The sequence below is a fragment of the Euleptes europaea genome, chromosome 1, assembly GCF_029931775.1.
Source record: "Euleptes europaea isolate rEulEur1 chromosome 1, rEulEur1.hap1, whole genome shotgun sequence".
In the NCBI taxonomy this organism is placed as follows: Eukaryota; Metazoa; Chordata; class Lepidosauria; order Squamata; family Sphaerodactylidae; genus Euleptes; species Euleptes europaea.
Window position 1 is genome coordinate 102,720,186 of NC_079312.1, and position 20,456 is coordinate 102,740,641.

Sequence of the window (20,456 nt, forward strand, 5' to 3'; positions counted from 1 at the left end):
AACGCGCTCTGGCTCCTGGCTGCATTAAGCGAGAGGCGACCCGGGGAGGGGGAGGGGAGGGAGCCGCCGCGCCTCAGCGGCCCATTAATCACCCGGGCCCCGCGCGCGCCCGGCCTCCGCCCATCCATTACACTTTATGAGCGCGCGCGCCTCCAGGGCCACGCCCCGGCCCAGAGGCCTTGTGACGTCGGAGGCTGCGGATTGGGCGGCCCGAGGAAGCCCGCGCCGCCCGGAGAGCGGCGTCCCCCATGACGTCATCGCCAGGATTCCTGCCTGTGTTGTTGGCTCGGCCGCCGGCCCCTCTGCCTTGCCCTCCTCCTCGTGTCCGGCCAGGCAGGGCCGGTGCCAGTCTTTTTTGCGCCTAGGGTGGCCAGCCTCCATGTGCTAGCTGGAGATCTCCTGCGGTTACAACTGACCTCCAGCCGATAGAGACCAGTTCCCCTGGAGAAAGTGGCTGCTTTGGCAATCGGACTCTATGGCATTGAAGTCCCTCCCCTCCCCCAAACCCGCCCTCATCAGGCTCCGCCCCCCAAAATCTCCCACCGGTTGCCAAGAGGGACCTGGCAACCCTAATGCTAAAACCTGAGCTCTTTTTGCAGGTGCCATATAACTCCTCCTTCTCCATTCCACTTTGTGGCAAATTGCAGACTAGGGCTTCCATTGTACCCAACCTCCTTTTCATCATTTTTAGCAACCCTATTTGTGCCCTAGGCAAGGCTAACTACTTGTGCCCCCCCCCACTGCTAAACACTTTTTAAAAACATTTTTTAAAAACCAATTTTAAAAAACCGATGTTTTGTAGGGGGGGAAAGCCTGATGCATTCCTACAAAACTTTTATATAAGACGTTATAATTAATTATATTCCATAGCACTATTGTGGTACTTATCTTAAAATTTTAAATATATATATAAATTGTCAGTTGCATTTTTTTTCAAGAAACTAATCTGTTTAAAACTGTGCCCCTGACAGCCCCTCAGGCCAGTTCTGCACCCCTCTGAGGTCTGCGCCCTAAGCAACCACCTAGTTCGCCTAATGGTAGCACCAGCCCTGCAGCCTGATCGCAAACAGGATAGCTAGTTTGCAAGGCCATGTGAAGGACTGTGCCATAATCGGTGCTGTTAATATATCACGGATTGCATTTGAACATAAGAACATAAGAAAGACCGCTCTGGATCAGACCAAAACCCATCAAGTCCAGCAGTCTGTTCACACAGTGGCCAACCAGGTGCCTCTAGGAAGCCCCCCAAATAAGACAACTGCAGCGTTATCTTGCCTGTGTTCCACAGCACAGGCATGCTCCTCTGATACTAGAGAGAATTCGACTTTGGTAGTTAGAGGCATATGCTTCCAGGCTAGGTGGAAGTAACAGATCCTGTGTGTATGGACATCATTTCATTTCTGTGCATCTGAGAGCTGGTGAAGGAATGGATGAAAGTGGAAAGCACTGGTTATAACCCAACACAGGGCAAGATTCTTATTGAAACACATAACTCTGTGCTAGACTTTGTGAAGTAATATAAGGTAGGTGATAGTAATTTGGTCTGTGGCCTTTGACCTATGATGGTTCATTCACATATACAAATCATCAGAACAGAAGACTGGTGTGTTAATTTGCTCTTTCACTTGGAAACATGCATTTACCTTTCAGTCAGTTTCTTCTAGCCATGCTGAAGATTAAAACCTTCAGACTAGTCAAGCTCTTATTACTACAGAAAATACAGACACCTTTCGCGAGCAAAGTTCTGGTAACTGAAACAAAAGGAATTGCAGAAGCAATCACATCAGTCTTTGAACCCTTGTGTGGGGGAATAGCATAAACAGAATATGAACAGAATCTCCAGGGTGAAGAAATGGGCCTTTTACATCATTCTACAAGAAGAAAATGCTAGTCTATCTCTAAATGGGGGGATACTGTTGTGAGGAAAGAATTTGGAATTTTGGAAATACCATCATAACTACAAAGGATGTGTTAAATTCTGGTGTTGCACTCAACCCCATTGCCAGAAACAGAACATTTGTGCAGGTAGAAAACTTGATAGTTGAACAAAGAAAGTAAGAGAAAGGAAAAACAGTCTAGATGCAAGAGCTTCGCCTTCCTCAGCTGACACAGTCTCCCAAATCCTACTCCTTAACACACCATCTGGAAGCATCAGAGAATTCAGGGAGGGTTTCCAAGTAAAAAATGAAATACTTTAATTTAAAGTACTGGATTCAAAGTGTGTACTGCACATTTGAATTCATGTCAAAGTAGGCCGGATTGTAAAATTAGGAATTTTGGAAAGATTACCTCTGTGAAGAGGCTGGAGATTTCTGTTACAAAATACACCACTTTACAGCGCAAAAGGCCCTTTGGGGGAAGAGATCATGGTGGAACAGGTTTATAAGGGCCTCACCAAGTTGTGTTCAGATTTGCTTGGCATGACGTCTGCCTGCATATAACTGAAATCGGAGTCACTTCTGTTTGTATTGTCTCAGATAATAATAAAAAACTTCTGTCTATTCTCCCCATGTTTGGCAGAGGTCATTCAGGGATATTTGAACACCGACTGAAGCTTGTTGGTTGGGTTAACTTAAAATTAATGAACACAGCTAAAACGCTAACCTCAAAACGTTTTATTTTCTTTTTACCTAAGAAGATTCGAACTTTTCCTAAACAAAGGGAGCTGAGGTGGGGGTGAGATGGGGAAAATGGATCCGCAGCCATTCCTCCACCCCCTTCCTTCCGGCCTTCCAGCATTTAAATAGACATTTTGGGCTTCTCTGTACACACTAATCTCTCAAACTGTCATCACAAACTTGGGATCCGATACACCAGCCAAAAAAACCTTCCCAGGGCAAGAATTTTAATTGAATCGGATGTTGCTGCTTTCATTTTCTTGCGAGATAAAGTGAATTCCAGACTCCCGCGAGCGGAATCGATGGGACGGCACGGATTTGCCACCGGGCGCCTGCAGACGACCTGGGCCGTCGCGGGTTCTCTCCCGTCCCAGACGGTGGCTTTGCAGACGAGGCTCCCTCTCTCCGCCTTGCAAGTTGCCGACTGAAGACGACAGCCATTAAATGCAACAAGAAGCTAGAGGGGAGTGGGGGCTGGCGATGTCCGGAGCCAGAACACTAATGGGGGCGATTCGTTCCAGACGCATTCAAGGACCCCCAGCCGCTCTCTTGCCAGTCCCGTGAGCGGCTCGTTTCCACCGGGGCCACTGGGATCAGATTAACCGGAAGGGAACGGGTTTCTGAATTAAATGCAACCTCTGGAAGTGTCCGGTGACATTCATAAATAGCTCGAAATAAAGCGGTTGGAAGCGGGAAGGTGCTTTGCTCCTTTGCAGGAGGTCCCAGGTTCAATCCCCCGCATCTCCAGTTAAAGGGACTAGACAAGTACGTGAAGTGAAAGACCTCTGCCTGAGACCCTGGAGAGCCACTGCCAGTCTGAGTAGACAATACTGACTTCGATGGACCAAAGTTCTGATTCAGTATAAGGCAGCCTCATGTGTTCATGTGCATAGCCACAGGTAGAAAATTACTATTAAATATTAGGCGGGTTAATAGAATCCCTTTCTTTAGTCGGTTCTCAAAAGAAGGTCCCCAATTCGTAAAGCTATTTCCCCCAAAGCCACCACAGGAATCCTTGGTACGGATTGCCATCCTGCTCTTCCTGGTCCCTGAAAGCATAACTTGCACTTTCACACATGCTGAATAATGCACTTTCGATGTACTTTGAAGCTGGATTTTACTGTGTGGCATGGCAACATCCACTTGCAAACAATCGTCAAAGTGCATTGATAGTGAATTGAAAGTGCACTATTCGGCATGTGTGAAAGTGCCCTTGGGGTCTAAGAGCAAGTTTAAAAGATGCGCCTAAGTATGGGGACAATCTTCAGCAAGTCCTTTCAGAATGGAATGTCGTTACTCCCAGAAAAGTGTTCTTAGAATCGCAGCCGATGCTGAGTTCTGGGGACCAAATGTACCCGCATTACATAAAAGGCTTCTAGTGGGAGAAGGCTACAGAAAGAAATAGGATTGGGAAACCTCAGGGCCTGTCCCAGGCAGTCCAGCTAGACCTAAACTCTTGGATTTGGGCATCTCACGGCTGCAGCTGCTGTAAAGGACTAGCTAGGCATGAACACTCTTACCTTAATATTATCCAGAAATTAAGTCCTGGGCAAGTAAGTGGCTCTACATTCCGACCTTAGGCCAGGAAGGAGTGTAATCGAGCAGAGGAGGAAGGGCGCTGATCAGTTTTTATTTCTGTAGATATGTTTATACCCCGGTCCTGTCCCAAATGGGGACCCCAAAGATCTTGTAACACCATTCTCCCGTCCTCCGTTTTATCCTAGCGACAACCCTGTGCGGTAGGTTAGGCTTGGAGTGAGTTACTGGCCCAAGGTCACGCAGTGAGTTTCCCTGACAAAGTGAGGGTTCGTACCTGGGTCTCCCAAGGTCACAGCCGCACACGTTTGCTCGGAAATAGGGCGATGGTTTCAACAAAATCTCTTTCCTAACAAAGAAGCAATCCTAAACGCGCTCAAACGTTGGTCCCACTAAAGTCAACGGCATTTGCGCTCAAGCACGTACGGATGAAGCATCCCTATGAAGGGACTTCCAAAGGGTATCTGCAGTAAAACAGACTTTGCTGGGGAGCGGGCAGGGGCAGGCGCACAATTGTGAAAACATATGCAAGGGACCAGAGTCCAGATCATGACCTGAGACCCAAATGGGTGTCAGCTTAAAGGTCTGAACCCGGGCAGGCTGGTACTGCGGATGACTGGTTTCTTTCTTATTTCGAGGCTCCCCTCGTTCATCCCTCAATCCAGCCCTGCCTGTGAGATGCTCAAAAGCGCCATCCGCAGCAGGAAGCTCGCTGAGGATCGGTCATTTGGCAGGTCCTTCTTTTTTAAAAAGGGGGGCACCCCTAGCATTTGATTCTCCCCTTTTAAGCAAGCAAGTGGAATCGGGAGTCGAGCCGAACTGGTTTCTTTTCTTAGCATCGCAACCCCTTTTAGGGAGGGGGGAGGATGCCTCCTCCTCCTCCCCCCCCCACCTCCGGCGAGCCAGACAACACGTGGTTGTCACATCCGTGGTTGTTCTCGGGATCCTTTTTTAAAAGAGCAGCCACGACCCACGCTCTGAAATTGCACCGCCAGGGCAGCCTTCTCACTTTGCGGTGCTTATCTGAACACCCCACACACACACATACACGCACACACCCCGGGGGCACACGCGGGTGGCTCGGGCTCCTCCCGCACCCGAGGGAGGCGCTGGGCTGGGCGGGGAAGGGGGGTCCCGGCCAACTCACCCGTTCTTCCGTTCCTGCCTTCCCCAGGAAGCCGCCAGTCACCGCTCTCATCGGCCTTTTCTGAATTAAAAGATCCCCTTTAGGAAGATGGTGGAAGGAACCTGCCCTTCTCCGCACCGCCAGGCTGTGGGGGGGACTCCGTATCCGAAATAAATGGGCTCTAGTCCATGCAAGCAAGTTTGTTAGTCTTTAAGATGCCACTGGATTACTGTCTATTATGATTCCACATGTAAGAGTCCTTCCTTCCTTCCCTTCCTTCCTTCCCCTCTTTCTCATAGACACACACATCATTCCTCTTCCTTCTCCAAGCTGGGCCAACCCATTTGGGTTCATTAAGCAATGCATCAATACAAGTGCTTCTTAAGGACCCGCCGCGGTCACCCACTTCTCGCCGCCCTCCGCCCGAACAGCCACGGCTGGGGCGAGATCCTTGAGGCGTGAGTCATTAAGCCGGGGCCTCCTCGGCTGATGAGTGCGTGTGTGTGTGCGTGTGTGTGTGTGTGGCGGGGAGTGTTTGGATTTCTCCTGCGGATGTCCCTGAACTGGAAGTCAACGGCAAACCTTCGAGCTATGCCCAGTTGTAGGCCTTATTCCCCTTCCTCGTTTCCTTTTTGTTTTGTTTGGCTCCTCTTACTGTTACTCAACCACCAGTCGGGAGGTTGTTGAGGAAGGGCCGTGGGAAAAGTCTCTAAAGTACAGGAGTGGTCAGAGAGGCTATTGGTCCTGTGAGCTCAGAAAGCATCGATCGCTACCCTTCTCCTTGAAGAAGCGAGCTGTGACTCACGAAAGCTCGTACCCTGCCAGAAATGTTGTCAGTATTTAAGGTGCTACTGGACTCCTGCTCTTTTCTACTTCCCCTTGCAGTGTCGCATCCCTAACTTCGCTCTAGTTATTGCGAGGCCTGCCGAATCAAAGCAGGCCCCAACGGAGGTACTTTTCCACAACCGGAACCGTGAATCCAGCGCACCGCTCCGGCCGCCTTGGGGTGGGGCTGTGGCGGAGCGGGTGCTTAGTATGCGCAAAGGTCTCAAAGGACCAGGCAATAGTTGGTGTGAAACTGGTGTGACAGAATGGAGAGCCGCTGCCACTCAGAGCCGACCTGGCTAGACCCAGGGCTCCCACTCACTGTAAGGCAGTGCGCAAGGTACTGAGCTCCTTGGAGAAAGGAAGGGCGAGGGCAGGACAGAGGCATCCAGGAGGAATGCTGTGGCTCAGTGGGAGAGCCTCTGCTTGGCATGCAGAAGGTCTTAGGTTCAATCCCTGGTACCTCCAGTTAAAGGGACCAGGCAAGCAGGTGATGTGCCTGGAGGGCACTTTCACACATGCTGAACAGTGCACTTTCATTCCACTTTGAATGCACTTTAACCATCGTTTGCAAATGATGTTTGCCATTTCACACAGTGAAATCCAGCTGCCAAGTGGTTTGAAAGTGCATTATTTGGCATGTGTGAAAGTACCCTGAGACCCTGGAGAGCCGCTGCTGGTCCGAGAAGACCATACTGGCTTTGATGGACCAAGGGTCTGGTTCAGTAGAAGCCAGCTTCATGCGTTCGTGTGAATGCCTGGCGGCCTGGCTCCCTGCCCCGAACTCTCTAGCCAAAAGCCCCTTTCCAGGATCGCTTGGCTCCAAGCGTTGCGTTTCGGTGGGGCTTCCGCTCCTTCCCGCGGGGAGACCAGGGCCGGAGAGACCCCGGGCCCAAAACAAGGGCCATTTATGCATGGGAGGTTTCGCCTTGGATTTTCCACTTTCTAGATACACGTTTTTCCAACCCGAATTCTCAGATCTCAACCATAAGCCCCCCATGCAGAGTTTTGAGAATTCAGATGGGGAAAATGGGCATCCAGCGAGAGGCGAGTCCAAGGAAAAACCTCCCGTGCAGAAGAGCCGAGAGCCGGAGCATCGCCGCAAAGCCGCCCAGGGCTTCTCCCCCCCCCCCCGTCCGATCGCCGCCAGGACCCCCACCAACACCACTCCGGGCCCCTGGGCTGCCGGTCAAGCGCAGGGGCCTGGGCGACGGAGGGCCCGGGCCCGGCTCCCCAGCCGCTGTGCCTATATTAGGTGGGCCCGGCAGGGACGTCGCCTCCGGCCCGCCCTCCCTCTCCCCCCAACCCCCCCCGGTCCATTGCCGCGCCCGGCCCCGCCCCCCGCTGGCCTTGGCCGCCGCCGCGCTCCGGGCCGCCAGTCTCCGCGCCGCCTCCGCCATGCGCCCCTCCGGCCGGCGGGCGGCCGCCGCGGGCCCCTGAGCCGCCGGGGCGCTGCCCCCCACCCGCCCTCCGGCCGCGCACCATGTTCGCCAGCCCGGCGGGCAGCAGCACGCCCTTCTCGGTGAAGGACATCCTGAGCCTGGAGCAGCAGCCCGGCGCCCTGGCCGCCCTGGAGCTGGCCGCCCTGGCCGCGCCCCCCTCCTGCATGCTGGCCGCCTTCAAGCAGGAGGCCTACCCCACCCCCCGCCAGGAAGGCCCGGCCCGCGACCCCCCCAAGGCCGGCGGACCCGCGCCTTTCCTGGCCGCCAAGCTCTACGCCGACATGGACTCAGCCAAGGAGCCCCGGGCAGACAAGAAAGGTAAGGGGGGGCGGACACCCAGAAATGGGGGCTCTGCTTGGGTTTCCGGAGTCGGCCGGAGCAGACCGGAGCCGGGGCACCTCGCCCCCCGCAGGCCCCCTCCACCCAGGCCGTCTGCGCCCGAGAGGCTTTGCCTTGGATTTGCCCCTCTCTGAATGCACATTTACCCATCCGAATTCTTAGAACTCAAGAGTAAAACCACATGCAGCGTTTTGAGAATTCAGATGGAGAAAATGTGCATCTAGAGAGCGGCAAATCCGAGGCAAAACCTCCCGTGCATAAGTGGCCCCAGACTCCAGCAGTCCCAGACATCCTTCCGGGGGACTCCGGGCAACCCAAAGGATCAGGGGGGTGGAGCGTTAAAACGCTTAGGGCTGTTTAGCTTGGAAAGGAGGCGGTTAAGCGGGGAAATGAATGATAGAGGTCTATAAACTTATGCATGGCCTGGAGAGAGTGGACAGGGAGAAGCTTTTCTCCCTCTCTCATAATACCAGAACTTGGGGGTCATCTGCTGAAGCTGGAGGGTGAGAGATTCACAACAGATAAAAGGAAGTATTTCTTTGCACAAGGCATAGTTAAATTGTGGAACTCCCTGCCCCAGGATGTGGTGATGGCTGCCAACTTGAAAGGCTTTAAGAGGGGAGTGGACATGTTCTTGGAGGAGAGGGTATTCATGGCTACTAGTCGAAATGGATACTAGTCATGATGCATACCTATTCTCTCCAGGATCAGGGGAGCATGCCTAATATATTAGGTGCTTTGGAACACAGGCAGGATGGTGCTGCTGCAGTCGTCTTGTTTGTGGGCTTCCTAGAGGCACCAGGTTGGCCACTGCATGAACAGACTGCTGGACTTGATGGGCCTTGGTCTGACCCAGCAGGGCCTTCCTTATGTTCTTATGTTTCCCCCTTAAACCAGCCGGCTTCAGAACCCCATCTAACTCGGCCACTTTCCCAGGAGCGAACCCCATGGAATGGACCCGAGTAGGATTCGGGAGGGACTCGCTTCGGGTTGCTCTCTCACTAAGGGGGAAATCTGACTTGTCATGTATACGCCGGTTGGTTTCCTTCTCTTTCATGCTGTTACCTAGACCATTCGTTTAGAACTAAGAAAAGCAGAAAGTCCGATGGCGGGAGACGCTGCTTGCTGCATGCCGCCGTCATGTTAGGACCTACATAAGAAAGATTAAGGGAGAAGTCGCAGCCTGCGCGGCTACTTCGCTTGTTTCTAGAGGGCCATAAAGTTACGCGTTTTTACTGCAGGAAAGTCCCACTGGATTCAGTCCGACTAGCACCCGAAGCCTTCTCTCCGGATGTTACACGCAAATGTAACATGTATTGCCATGTATGCATGGGAGGTTTTGCCTTGGATTCCCCCCCCCATCCAAATTCTCAAAACTCAACCATAAGCCCCCCATGCAGAGTTTTGAGAATTCAGATGGGGAAAATGTGCATCTGGAGAGTGGCAAATCCAAGGCAAAACCTCCCGTGCATAAATGGCCCCATGTCCCTTCCTTCCGATAACTGCTGTCTTGTGCAGAACCCGACAGTGTTCAAAACCCTTCATGTACATTATTGCGTAGATCACCATGGGTAGTCGTGTTCGTCTGTCTGTAGAAAAGAGCAAGAGCCCAATAGCACCTTAAAGACGAACACAATTTCTGCCAGAAATGTTGTTAGTCTTTAAGGTGCTGCTGGACTCTTGCTCTTTTCTATTATTGTGTAGGTATCACCCTTGCAACGGCCCTGTAAGGGTGGTTAGTACTGTTACTCTCCGTACTGCAAGACGAAGGACTGGGGGGAAAGAGAGGGGGGGAGAACTGTTCTCTGAGTCCATTCCTGGAGTCCCTGGCAGCTTCCTCCTCCCGGTTTATCGCTTACAACAAGATCCTTGTCGGGTCTGTTCAGAAGCAGCCGTAAATTCAAGGCGATTCCCAAGTTACCGAGGGTAGGACGCAGCCTCCCTTTTCGTAGAGAAGCGTCTGGCCGCCTTTCTCACAGCCCGAAGTCGTGTAGCAACCCATGACACTATTCACGTTTTCACTAAAAATTAATATTATGACTCTTGTTTTTTTATATTGTTTTATATTGATTTTTAAATGCAATCTAGCATTTCTATTATACCCCCCACATCATTCACATCTCAGACCATGTCGCATGTGTCGGTTCCCCTAGCTTCTCAACCATCAGCCCACCCCCGTGTTGATTTCACCTCTGATTCGGACTGCGCCGAATACCAGCAACCTCATAGAGGGCCAGGTTGCTTGGCCTCTCATAAGACTGCTTCAGATGTCTTCCGGCAGTTTTTCGCAACGAACCATTTGAGGGGAGCAGCCTCACACACCCCAGCCCTTCCTGGAAAGAAGCCCCGTCCAAATTCTCCAGCCATCTCGATGGGATTCATTTTTCAAGTCAAAGATTGTGTGTGAACATGCACGGGAGGTTTTGCCTTGGATTTGCCGCTCTCGAGATGCACATTTCCCCCATCCGAATTCTCAAAACTCTACATGGGGGCTTATTCTTGAGTTTTGAGAATTTGGTTGGGAAAAATGTGATTCTGGAGAGAGGCAAATCCAAGGCAAAACCTCCCGTGCATAAATGGTAGTGCTTTGAATCGCGTTAACAGCCGTGTAACCTCGTTCAGATCTTGAGGCTGGTGAGAGGTTCGGTCGAGTTTCCTAGCTACCCTCCGGCCGATTTCGGTTCCAAAGGTCACCGTCGTGATTTATTAATTCGTCTCTTAAAACATTTATAACCTCGCCTTTCCTCGTTGGAAGCAGATTTAATATTTCGATCGCAAGAATGCGAAGCGTTGAAATTGGAACTGCCTCTCCCTGTCAAATGTTCTTCGATCTAAATTTTCGGGGGGGGGGGAAGAGCTCTGTGGTTTGAGGAGATGTTCAGAGGGAGTTTCCGATTTGCCTGGGGTTTTCTGAGAGAAGCCCCCGAAGCGCATAAGCGCTTACCCTAAACAGGCAGGCAGCGCTTGGGAAGAAGCTGTCGGTCCCATCTACAAATGACTTCGGCTGCCGCCCTGTGCACGACTGCCTGGGAGTCAGTCCGGCTGAACGCAGTGGGAGTGACTCCTGATCAGACCTGCATAGGATTTCACTGCAAGAAGGCTGGGATGCTTTTAAGGCAGCTTTTTGATATGAGTATTGCTCCCAAGTTAAACTTGTTTTTTTGGGATCCACTTGACAAACCATTCACTATGGTTTTGATTGTGGATCACACTGGGATCGACCATTTATGCATGGGAGGTTTTGCGACTCTTCAGATGCATATTTTCCCCATCCAAATTCTCAAAACTCAACAATAACACCCCCATGCAGAGTTTTGAGAATTCAGATGGTGAAAATGGGCATCTAGAAAGCGGCAGACCCAAGGCAAAACCTCCCGTGCATAAATGGCCTTTGACTCTACGTGGATGGGACCCCTGGAAGAAAACTCGAAACTCACTCGATCTTGAAACTCTCTGAAACCTGCCTCTCGGTGTACACAAAAGGTGGCAACCAGACCTCCTTCCCACATGCGGTTGGCGTTGGGGCCTTAAAGCCCACGTGTTCCAAAGTCTCAAATAGAGAGAAAATCCTCTCAAAACTCTCCCGCTGACGTTTAAGGATCTCCAATCAGATCGTTTCTGCAATGGATCGATACATAAATGGGCTTGTCGGAAAATAAAATTATGCATGGGAGGTTTCGCCTTGGATTTGCCACTCTTTAAATGCACATTTTCCCCATCCGAATTCTCAAAACTCAACAATAAGTCCCCCTGCAGAGTTTTGAGAATTCGGATGGGGAAAATGTGCATCTAAAGAGCAAAATATCCAAGGCAAAACCTCCCGTGCATAAATATCTCAAAAGTTCTCCGGCACCCTAGAGATCCGCAACATTTATTTCACTACCAGCCACTGATACTTGAAAGTTATCCCCCCCCCCCAAGTAAGTGTACACAGGGCTGTGACTGGATCGTGTCCATTATTTAGCATTCCACCACCCTAAGTGCATGAACGGGGAGAGAGAGAGTTTCCCTCTGGCTTCAATAGGATTGGAAGGAAGAAAACGTAAACGTTTGCAGCCAGGCTACAAACCGGTTGAGAACCGCCGACCTTCCGTTCTGTTTACCTCCCCTCCACAGCCCTACGGGAAAAGACCTTTCCGGGATCGTCGGTATCGAAAGTCCTTTGGGAAAGCAGCGTTGGGGAGTGCATGCATGTTGACAGGAGAGGGTGTTAGATGGAGGCGGATTTACTTGGAATGCACAGGCCACGTTGCATTTGAAGGATTGCAACCTTTTTAAAGGAAAACAATTCGGAGTAAAGCCTCCCGCCCCTAGGTTTCTTGGGCAAGAGTCTAAAGGTCTTTGGAGCAGAGACGCCTTGGAAATAGGGGCCGTGGACCTCTCTCCCCGGGTCATAGAATCCAGGCGAAGGGCGCAGTTCTCAAACCCTATAGGACTTGGGGGACTGACGGCAGGGCGACGTGGATCGCACCATTTATTCACCCCTTATCCTTCTTTTCTGGCCGAAAGGAGAGGAATCTCTATTGCCTTCAATGTAAAGACTGCGCCTGCTAAACCCCCAGATCGGGATCGTTTTCCAAATCGTCGCTCACAAGTCCCTCTGAAAGGTGCCCGAGAATCTCTGGGGCCTGAATCAGCTCACCCTGGCGTAGCCAAAATACTCCTAGTTTCTTGGGCTCCTGCCCCTAACCATATGCCAACTTGGAAGGCTTTAAGAGGGGAGTGGACATGTTCACGGAAGAAAGGGGTATTCATAGCTATTAGTTGGAATGGATGCTGGTCATGCTGCATACCTGTTCTCTCTAGTATCAGAGGAGCATGCCTATTGTTTTGGGTGCGGTGGAACACAGGCAGGATGGTGCTGCTGCAGTCGTCCTGTTTGTGGGCTTCCTAGAGGCACCTGGTTGGCCACTGTGTGAACAGACTGCTGGACTTGATGGGCCTTGGTCTGACCCAGCAGGGCTTTTCTTATATTCTTATATGTACGTGGAAGCAAACCCCTTAGATGTCAGTTGTATCGCTATCTAAGAGGAAGGAGTTATTTCTGAATACACCTGTAATGGGTCAGCTTGTAAATCCGTTTGCAATGGGTGGGATGGACTGGGTTCCCCTTCCCCTGCCTGAGCTCCAAAGTTAAATGCTTTTCAAGTCCACTGGTTTCAATGTTAAGCACCTGACTAACTTTTTCTGGTGAAGTCATCGGTGCTCGAGATTGTTTGACTTTGGCTGAATCGCGTCTAAAATGTTGCGTTGGCTCTATAATGGACCGTATATGCAGCCATGTAACTATCTGTAGTGACTGTATATACCCGCTGTTAACGGTTTCCTAAAGCGCTGAAGAGGAGAGGCTGGTTACCGCCTTTTAATTAATGTGGTTTCGAAAGATGATAATAAATAAAACAGATAATAAATAAAAAGATGATAATAAATAAATAAACAGGATGATAAAGCAGAATACCCAGGCAAAAGTTAGCTTCAAGCAAAAAAAAAAAAAAGCGTTTATTATCCAATAAAACAGACTACTCAGGTAAACGTTAGCTTCAAGTAAAAAGTGCCTTATGAACGCGTTTAGCTGAGAGAGGAAAATACGGAGATTTACAAAAAGATCCTGAGGACTGTGGCTGCAATCCTGCACGCAGTTGGCTGCTGAAGCCCCATTGGAGCGGAGCCGCCTATATGTATAGGATTATGGCTCTTATTTGGAAGCCCCATTTCTTACGGTGGAATTTTCCCAAGCGGCAAGCTTGGGAAGGAGCGAGTGTGAGCAAGCAGAGCTGCGACCCCTGCTTTTCTCCGGAGCCGGCTCTGTTGATCTGAATAAATCAGTGGGTGGCCCAGGGCCTCCTTCTGCTGGCTGATGAATGAGCGGGCTACAGTGCTCAAACGATCCGCTTGAGGGTTCAGGGTGAGGCTTGAGACCCTCCCCCCCATGGCCAGGCTAACCACCTGCCAGCTCCGATTTTGGCTTCTTCCCCTGTTCAACAACCCAGAAAACGCAGACCGGGGTCTTAAGCGCCCGGTCATTGTTGTAATCCGCCTTTCTCCTAAAGAGCGCAGAGTCATTTATCTCTCTTCCCTACCCTGTTCACTGCACTGGGTAAGCTACCTTGGAGTGAGAGAGACTCACTGTCCAAGGTCACCCAGTGAGCTTTCATGGCCGAGTGAAGATCTGTGGACTCTTCCAGCCCGATTCCCACACCCTCATTTCTGCAGCGCATTGAGTAGTGGTCGCAAACGTGAAAACAGACCTCCAATTGAAAGGTCCACCGGTTTCGGAGTCCATCCGCGGAGGGGGTGGGGGTGAAGAGGTGTATTTAGCCATTACTGCACAGGAGGTTTTGCCTTGGATTTGCCCCTCTCTAGATGCACATTTTCCCCATCCAAATTCTCAGAACTCTGCATGGGGGCTTATATTTTGAGTTTTGAGAATTTGGATGGAGAAAATGTGCATCTAGAGAGAGTGGCAAATCCAAGGTGAAACTTCCCGTGCATAAAGGGCCCAATTTGTTGGTCTAGGGTTTGTCTTGGAAAGTCCGGCTTTGTCCTGCTGTAGTGGTTAGAGTGTCCGACTAGGATCTGGGAGATCCAGGTTCGAATCCCCAGCGCTCCATGGAAGTTCAGTGAGCCAGACCTGCCCCTAAGGGTGGTGGTTGTTAGGATAAAACGGAGGAGAGGAGAGCTATCTTATTAGCCGCTTTGGGTTCCCACCAGGGAGAAAAGCAGGGTATAAATAGTCAAAGGCCACTTATGCACGGGAGGTTTTTCCTGGGATTTGCCGCTCTCTAGATGCACATTTCCCCCATCCGAATTCTTAAAACTCAAAAAAGAGCCCCCCATGCAGAGTTCTGAGAATTTGGATGGGGAAAACGTGCATCTAGAGAGCGGCAAATCCAAGGCAAAACCTCCCGTGCATAAATGGCCTCGACTTATTTATACCCTGCTTTTCCAATCCAGTTCCAATCCGGGGAAGCAGGGGCATGAGCAAGGCGGTGCTACCATTAGGCGAACTAGGCGCAGTTCCTCAGAGGGGCGAAGAACTGGCCTGAGGGGCACAGTTTTCAACAGATTCGTTTCTTGAAAAAAATGCAACTGACAATTTCTCTCTCTCTCTCTCTCCCCCAAGATAAGTACCACAACATTGCTGTGGAATATCATTAATTATAACGTCTTATAACAAGTGTAGCACTTTTATTTTTTTCTACAAGACATCTATTTTTGGAAATTGGTTAGCAATAGGGGGTGGGAGTCGTTCGCCTCGCCCAGGGCGCAAAAATGACTGGCCCCCGGCCCTGGGCCCGAGACCTCCGTGGCCCCCAGCCCATCTAACCGCCCGCCGGGCCTCTTGTGTTCGCCTCCCAGCAGATCTGTGCGCCCTGCAGAAGTCCCTGGAGCAGGAGAAACGGGAGGCCGAGGAGGCGGAGCGGCCCCGGCAGAGGAAGCGCCGCAAGCCCCGCGTGCTCTTCTCGCAGGCGCAGGTCTACGAGCTGGAGCGCCGCTTCAAGCAGCAGAAGTACCTGTCGGCGCCGGAGCGGGACCACCTGGCCGGCGCGCTGAAGCTCACCTCCACGCAGGTGAAGATCTGGTTCCAGAACCGCCGCTACAAGTGCAAGCGGCAGCGGCAGGACCAGAGCCTGGAGATGGTGGGCCTCCCCCCGCCGCGGCGGATCGCCGTGCCGGTGCTGGTCCGCGACGGCAAGCCCTGCCTGGGGGACTCCTCGCCCTACGCCTCCCCCTACAACGTGGGCCTCACCCCCTACGGCTACAACGGCTACCCGCCCTACGGCGGCTACGGCAACGGGGCCGCCTGCAACGCCGCCTACAGCTGCAGCTACCCGGCCGTGCAGGGCGTCCAGCCCTCGGCGGCCGGCGGCAACTTCGTGAACTTCGGCGTGGGGGACTTGAACCCGGTACCCACCTCTCTCCCGCAAGGGAGCGGGGGCATGTCCGCCTTGCACGGCATCCGGGCCTGGTAGGATTCCCGGAGCCCTCCTCCCAGGCCCCGCAGGGGGGAGGGGGCCTCTGGGGCTGAGCTCTTGGGGGGCTGGGGAGGGGGCGAGGGAGGGGCCGCGGACGGACTTCAAACCCTCCCGGAGAGAGGCTAGTGACACCTGTCACTCAAGGATGCCGAAGAAGACACCTGTCACTCAAGAATGCCGAAGAAGGATGCCCCCCCCCCCGGCCCCCGGGTGTAGATTGGGTCTCGGGACTGGTCCGCTGCTCCAGGGGCCCAAGGGCAGTTCCGAAGACCCTTCGCACCTTCTTCGGTGTCAGGCCGAAGCCCCCGGTTTCTGGGCCAGGCCAGGGAACGCGGATTTCGGCTCCGGCGGGATGGAAAGGCAACCGGCAGGAGCGAGGCGAGCCGGAGCTCCTGCCCTCCGCAAGCCAAGCCCCCTTCGTCTACCGCCTGGCGCCGCCGCAGGGCCCCAGAGGGGGTGGCCCCTGTTTGCGGGCAGGCGGCTCTCCCACCCCGCCGCCCTCTGTTCGCCGCCCAGCTTCCAGTCCCTTTTGAAGCAGGAGAAACGCTCTTTCCAGCCCGTGGCCAACAAGCCCTGAGCGTGGGTCCTGGTCAGGCCGAGTTGGGGGCAACGGGGGTCGACTTAACCGTGTGTGTGTGTGTGTGTTTGTGTGTTTCCATCGGACGCCGAGGGGGGCACGGGGCAGAGACTGAGCCGCGCCAGAGCCCCGCGGAGTTGCGCACTAAACCTCCCGCCGATGGATGGCCTGCCGCTGCGTCCGGCCGCCGAGCGCCGCTTCCCTTGCTGCTGTTACGGGAGCGGCGGGGCGGGAGGGGAATAAAAGAGAGTGGCTTTGCAGTCCTGGCGCCTCCGAGTCCTTGGCTCCCCTTCCCCAACACGGGGCCCGCCGGCCAGCGAGCGGGGCCCTTCTCACCAAGAGAGAGCCAGCGTGGGGTCGTGGTTTGGAGTGGACTCTGATCTGGAGGACCGGGTTTGATGCCCCGCTCCTCCCCAGATTAGCGGCGAAGGCTAATCTGGTGAACCAAGTTGGTTTCCCCACTCCTACACATCAAGCCGGCTGGGTGACCTTGGGCCAGCCATGCTCTCTCAGCCTCACCCACCTCACAGGGTGCCTGTTGTGGGGAGGGAAGGTGATTGTAAGCCGGTTTGAGTCTCCCCAGAGAAAGTCGGCATACAAAAAAAACCCCAACTCTTCTTCTTCTTCAATCTGACTTCACCGGGTTAAGGCTGCAATCCCGTGCATGCTTCCTTGGGAGTAAGCCACGCAGGACTTCTGCGCAAAGGTGCCCGGGATCGCGGGGAATCTGGGCCAGCGTCCAGCCGCAGCTTGGCCAATGGCGGTGGAAGACCCCCGAAGCTCGGCTCTGAACACATGAAGCTGCCTTATACTGAATCAGACCCTTGGTCTATCAAAGTCAGTATTTTCTACTCAGACGGGCAGCGGCTCTCCAGAGATCACTGTAGACCTCCCTCCGCCCAGGCAGAAGTGTGTGTCAAGTCCACATCTAAAAAAAAGTAAACTTAGGAAACTTAGAATTTGGGACCGCAGTCCTGCCTGGACCGCAGTCCGACATCAACCGCAGCACTTCTTGAGAGTCACCATTATGGTGATTTATGTTTCCGGGCTCCTTCCCTTCAGCGGGGCTTCCAGCTTTAGCATTAAATTACCTTGACAGGCCGGTCCCGTGTCCTGAAAGAAATCCCTTTGGGGTTCAATGACGCTTACTCCCAAGGAAGCCGAGTTCCGAATATGCAGGGCGGTCCTAAACAGAGTTAACCTTGCTAAATCAATTGAAGTTAATGGTCTTAGAAGGGCAAGGGGAGGGGGCGTGGCTCAGTGGTAGAGCATCTGCTTGGCATGCAGAAGGTCCCAGGTTCAGTCCCCGGCATCTCCAGTGAAAAGGACTAGGCAAGTAGGAAAGACCCCTGCCTGAGACCCTGGAGAGCTGCTGCAGGTCTGAGTAAACAATACTGACTTTGATGGACCAAGGGTCTGGTTCAGTAGAAGGGAGCTTCATGTGATTGCATGGATAGTTCCTCCCATGGAAACCAATGGGACTTCTGAGTAAACGGGTGTAGGTTGAGAAAGGTCGACTTCATCTCTCTTGCACGAATACTTGGGAGGTGGGGGAGCAACGCTGAGCACTCCCCAGCAAAGGGGGTTGTAAGGTTGCCACCCTCCAGGAGGTCTCCTGGAATTACCACAGATCTCCAGACGACAAAGATCTCCCCCCCCCCCGATAAAATGGCTGCTCTGGAGGGTGGCATTGTACCCCACTGAAGTCCCTCCCCTCCCCAAGGTCCACCCTCCCCAGGCTCCACCACCCCCAAAATCTCCAGGAATTACTCAACCTTAGTGGGTTGGAGCACAGCAGCCCTTTACAGCACCTCGAGAGTAATCCAAGCTGGACTGGCAACAAGCAAGCGCTCTGGGCCGCATGCGGGAAAACATCCCAAACTAGGGAAATTCGGCCGCCCCCGCCCAGAAGGACTTTCGGTGAGACGCGAAGAACAACTTTTCCTAATCGCACCCAGGGGATCTGGGGGGTGGAGATCCCGCCGGTCTCTTTCTGGCTTCCTCTGGTTTCCTTGCCAACCCCCATCCCTTATCTGGGCAATAAAGTATCCGCCCTGTCAAAGCAGCCGAGAACGCCTGATGGCGAAGGTGAGGGGGGGGGGCAGATGTGCCAGGCTCCCGGGTCTCGCAAAGTCCCACTTCCCATTCTAATCAATACTCCTCCGCCAATCAGGAAATGCCTGGCAGTGGATGCACCTTCAGGGTCAACGGTAGACAAAGGACATCGTCCTCTGACAGCCTGGAAGGCAACCACTCACTCATGGCTACTAGTTAAAATGGATACTGGTCATGATGCATGCCTATTCCCTCCAGGATCAGAGGAGCATGCCTACTTTATTAGGTCCTGTGGAACACAGGCAGTCAACGCTGCTGCAGTCATCTTGTTTGTGGGCTTCCTAGAGGCACCTGGTTGGCCACTGTGTGAACAGACTGCTGGATTTGATGGGCCTTGGTCTGATCCAGCAGGGCCTTTCTTATGTACCTAGGCAGGCCAGACAGTATATGGGGAGAGGGAGGGAGGGGTAGGTAAGAGGCACTTTCAATCCCCTTTGAAGGTGGATTTTACTGTGTGAACTGGCAAAATCCCCTTGCAAGCGATCCTTAAGGTGCACTGAAAGTGGATTGAAAGTGCATTATTCGGGTTGTGTGAAAGTGCCTTTAACGTCGTCCAAGCAGAAGGAGGTTCGAAGCGAAATCCCCAAAGCCACCGGATACCTTTGCTTTAAAAAAAAGGTAAAGGTCCCCTGTGCAAACACCGGGTCATTTCTGACCCATGGGGTGACGTTACATCCCTACGTTTACTAGGCAGACTTTGTTTACAGGGTGGTTTGCCAGTGCCTTCCCCAGTCATCTTCCCTTTACCCCCAGCAAGCTGGGTACTCATTTGACCGACCTCAGAAGGATGGAAGGCTGAGTCAACCTTGAGCCGGCTACCTGAAACCAGCTTCTGTTGGGATCAACTCAGGTCATGAGAGGATGGCGGGGGTCCCAGCGTGGTGTAGGGGTTAAGAGCGGTGGTTTGGAGTGGTGGACTCTGATCTGGAGAACCGGGTTTGATCCCCCAATCCTCCACATAAAGCCAGCTGGGTGGCCTTGGCCTAGTCACAGCTCTCTCAACCCCACTTCCCTCACAGGGTGTCTGTTGTAGGGAGCTGAAAGAGATTATAAACCGGTTTGATTCTTCCTTCAGTGGTAGAGAAAGTCGGCATATAAAAACCAACTTTTCCCCTTTGAGATGGTGAAGCTAGATGTAATTTGAAAGCTTCAGATATCTGCAAGTAGCCGGTTAGATTCGATTTATTTACCATTTAGGATTAATATGCCTCTACAATGGGGCATTTCCGGCTTCGAAGAGGATTATTAATTAATTTAGGAAATGATCTTTCTACGGATCTGAGCATTTATTCTGCATTATTATACATTCTTTAAAGCCACTGCGGTGTATCGGTTAGAGTGTCGGACTTGGGTATTAGAGACTCAGGTTCAAATCCCCACTCTGCCATGGAAGCTTGGCTGGGTGACTTTGGGCCCGTCGCGCACTCTCACAGGGTTGTTGTGAAGGTAAAACCGAATAGAGTTATGTAAGCCTCTTTGCCTCCACCGTTGGGGAGAAAGGGGGGGGTTAAATAAAGTACAAACAAACGTATTCACCGCAAACGCCCAAGCAAGCGGGCTTGTGTACCAAATACGCACTGCAAGGATAGCCTTTGTATTTGCTAAGCGACCCCCGTTCTCCAGAGGGGCCGAAGCTCTTCGGTGGTTCGCGTTTTCCTGCTCCCTTTTCACGGGAGGCAAAGGGTCTTGGTCTTCTTCCCTGGGTTGTTTGTGCACGGGAGGTTTTGCCTTGGATTTGCTGCTCTCAAGATGCACATTTCACCCATCCGTATTCTCAAAACTTAAAAATGCAGAGGTTTGAGAATTCAGATGGGGAAAATGTGCATCTAGAGAAAGTGGCAAATCCAAGGCAAAACCTCCCGTGCATAAATGGGTATGCGTTTCGGTGGCAGGCTAAGAGGC

At 52.5% G+C, this 20,456-nt stretch overlaps 1 protein-coding gene across 1 annotated transcript; it reads left to right on the top strand.

Moving 5' to 3' along the window:
• The first annotated feature begins 7,588 nt into the window (after positions 1-7,588).
• On the top strand, positions 7,589-15,859 carry NKX2-5 (NK2 homeobox 5). Its single transcript, XM_056865511.1, has 2 exons — positions 7,589-7,865; positions 15,249-15,859. Exons 1-2 carry the CDS (start codon positions 7,589-7,591, stop codon positions 15,857-15,859), a joined length of 888 nt encoding a protein of 295 aa, XP_056721489.1.
• Positions 15,860-20,456: the final 4,597 nt, after the last annotated feature.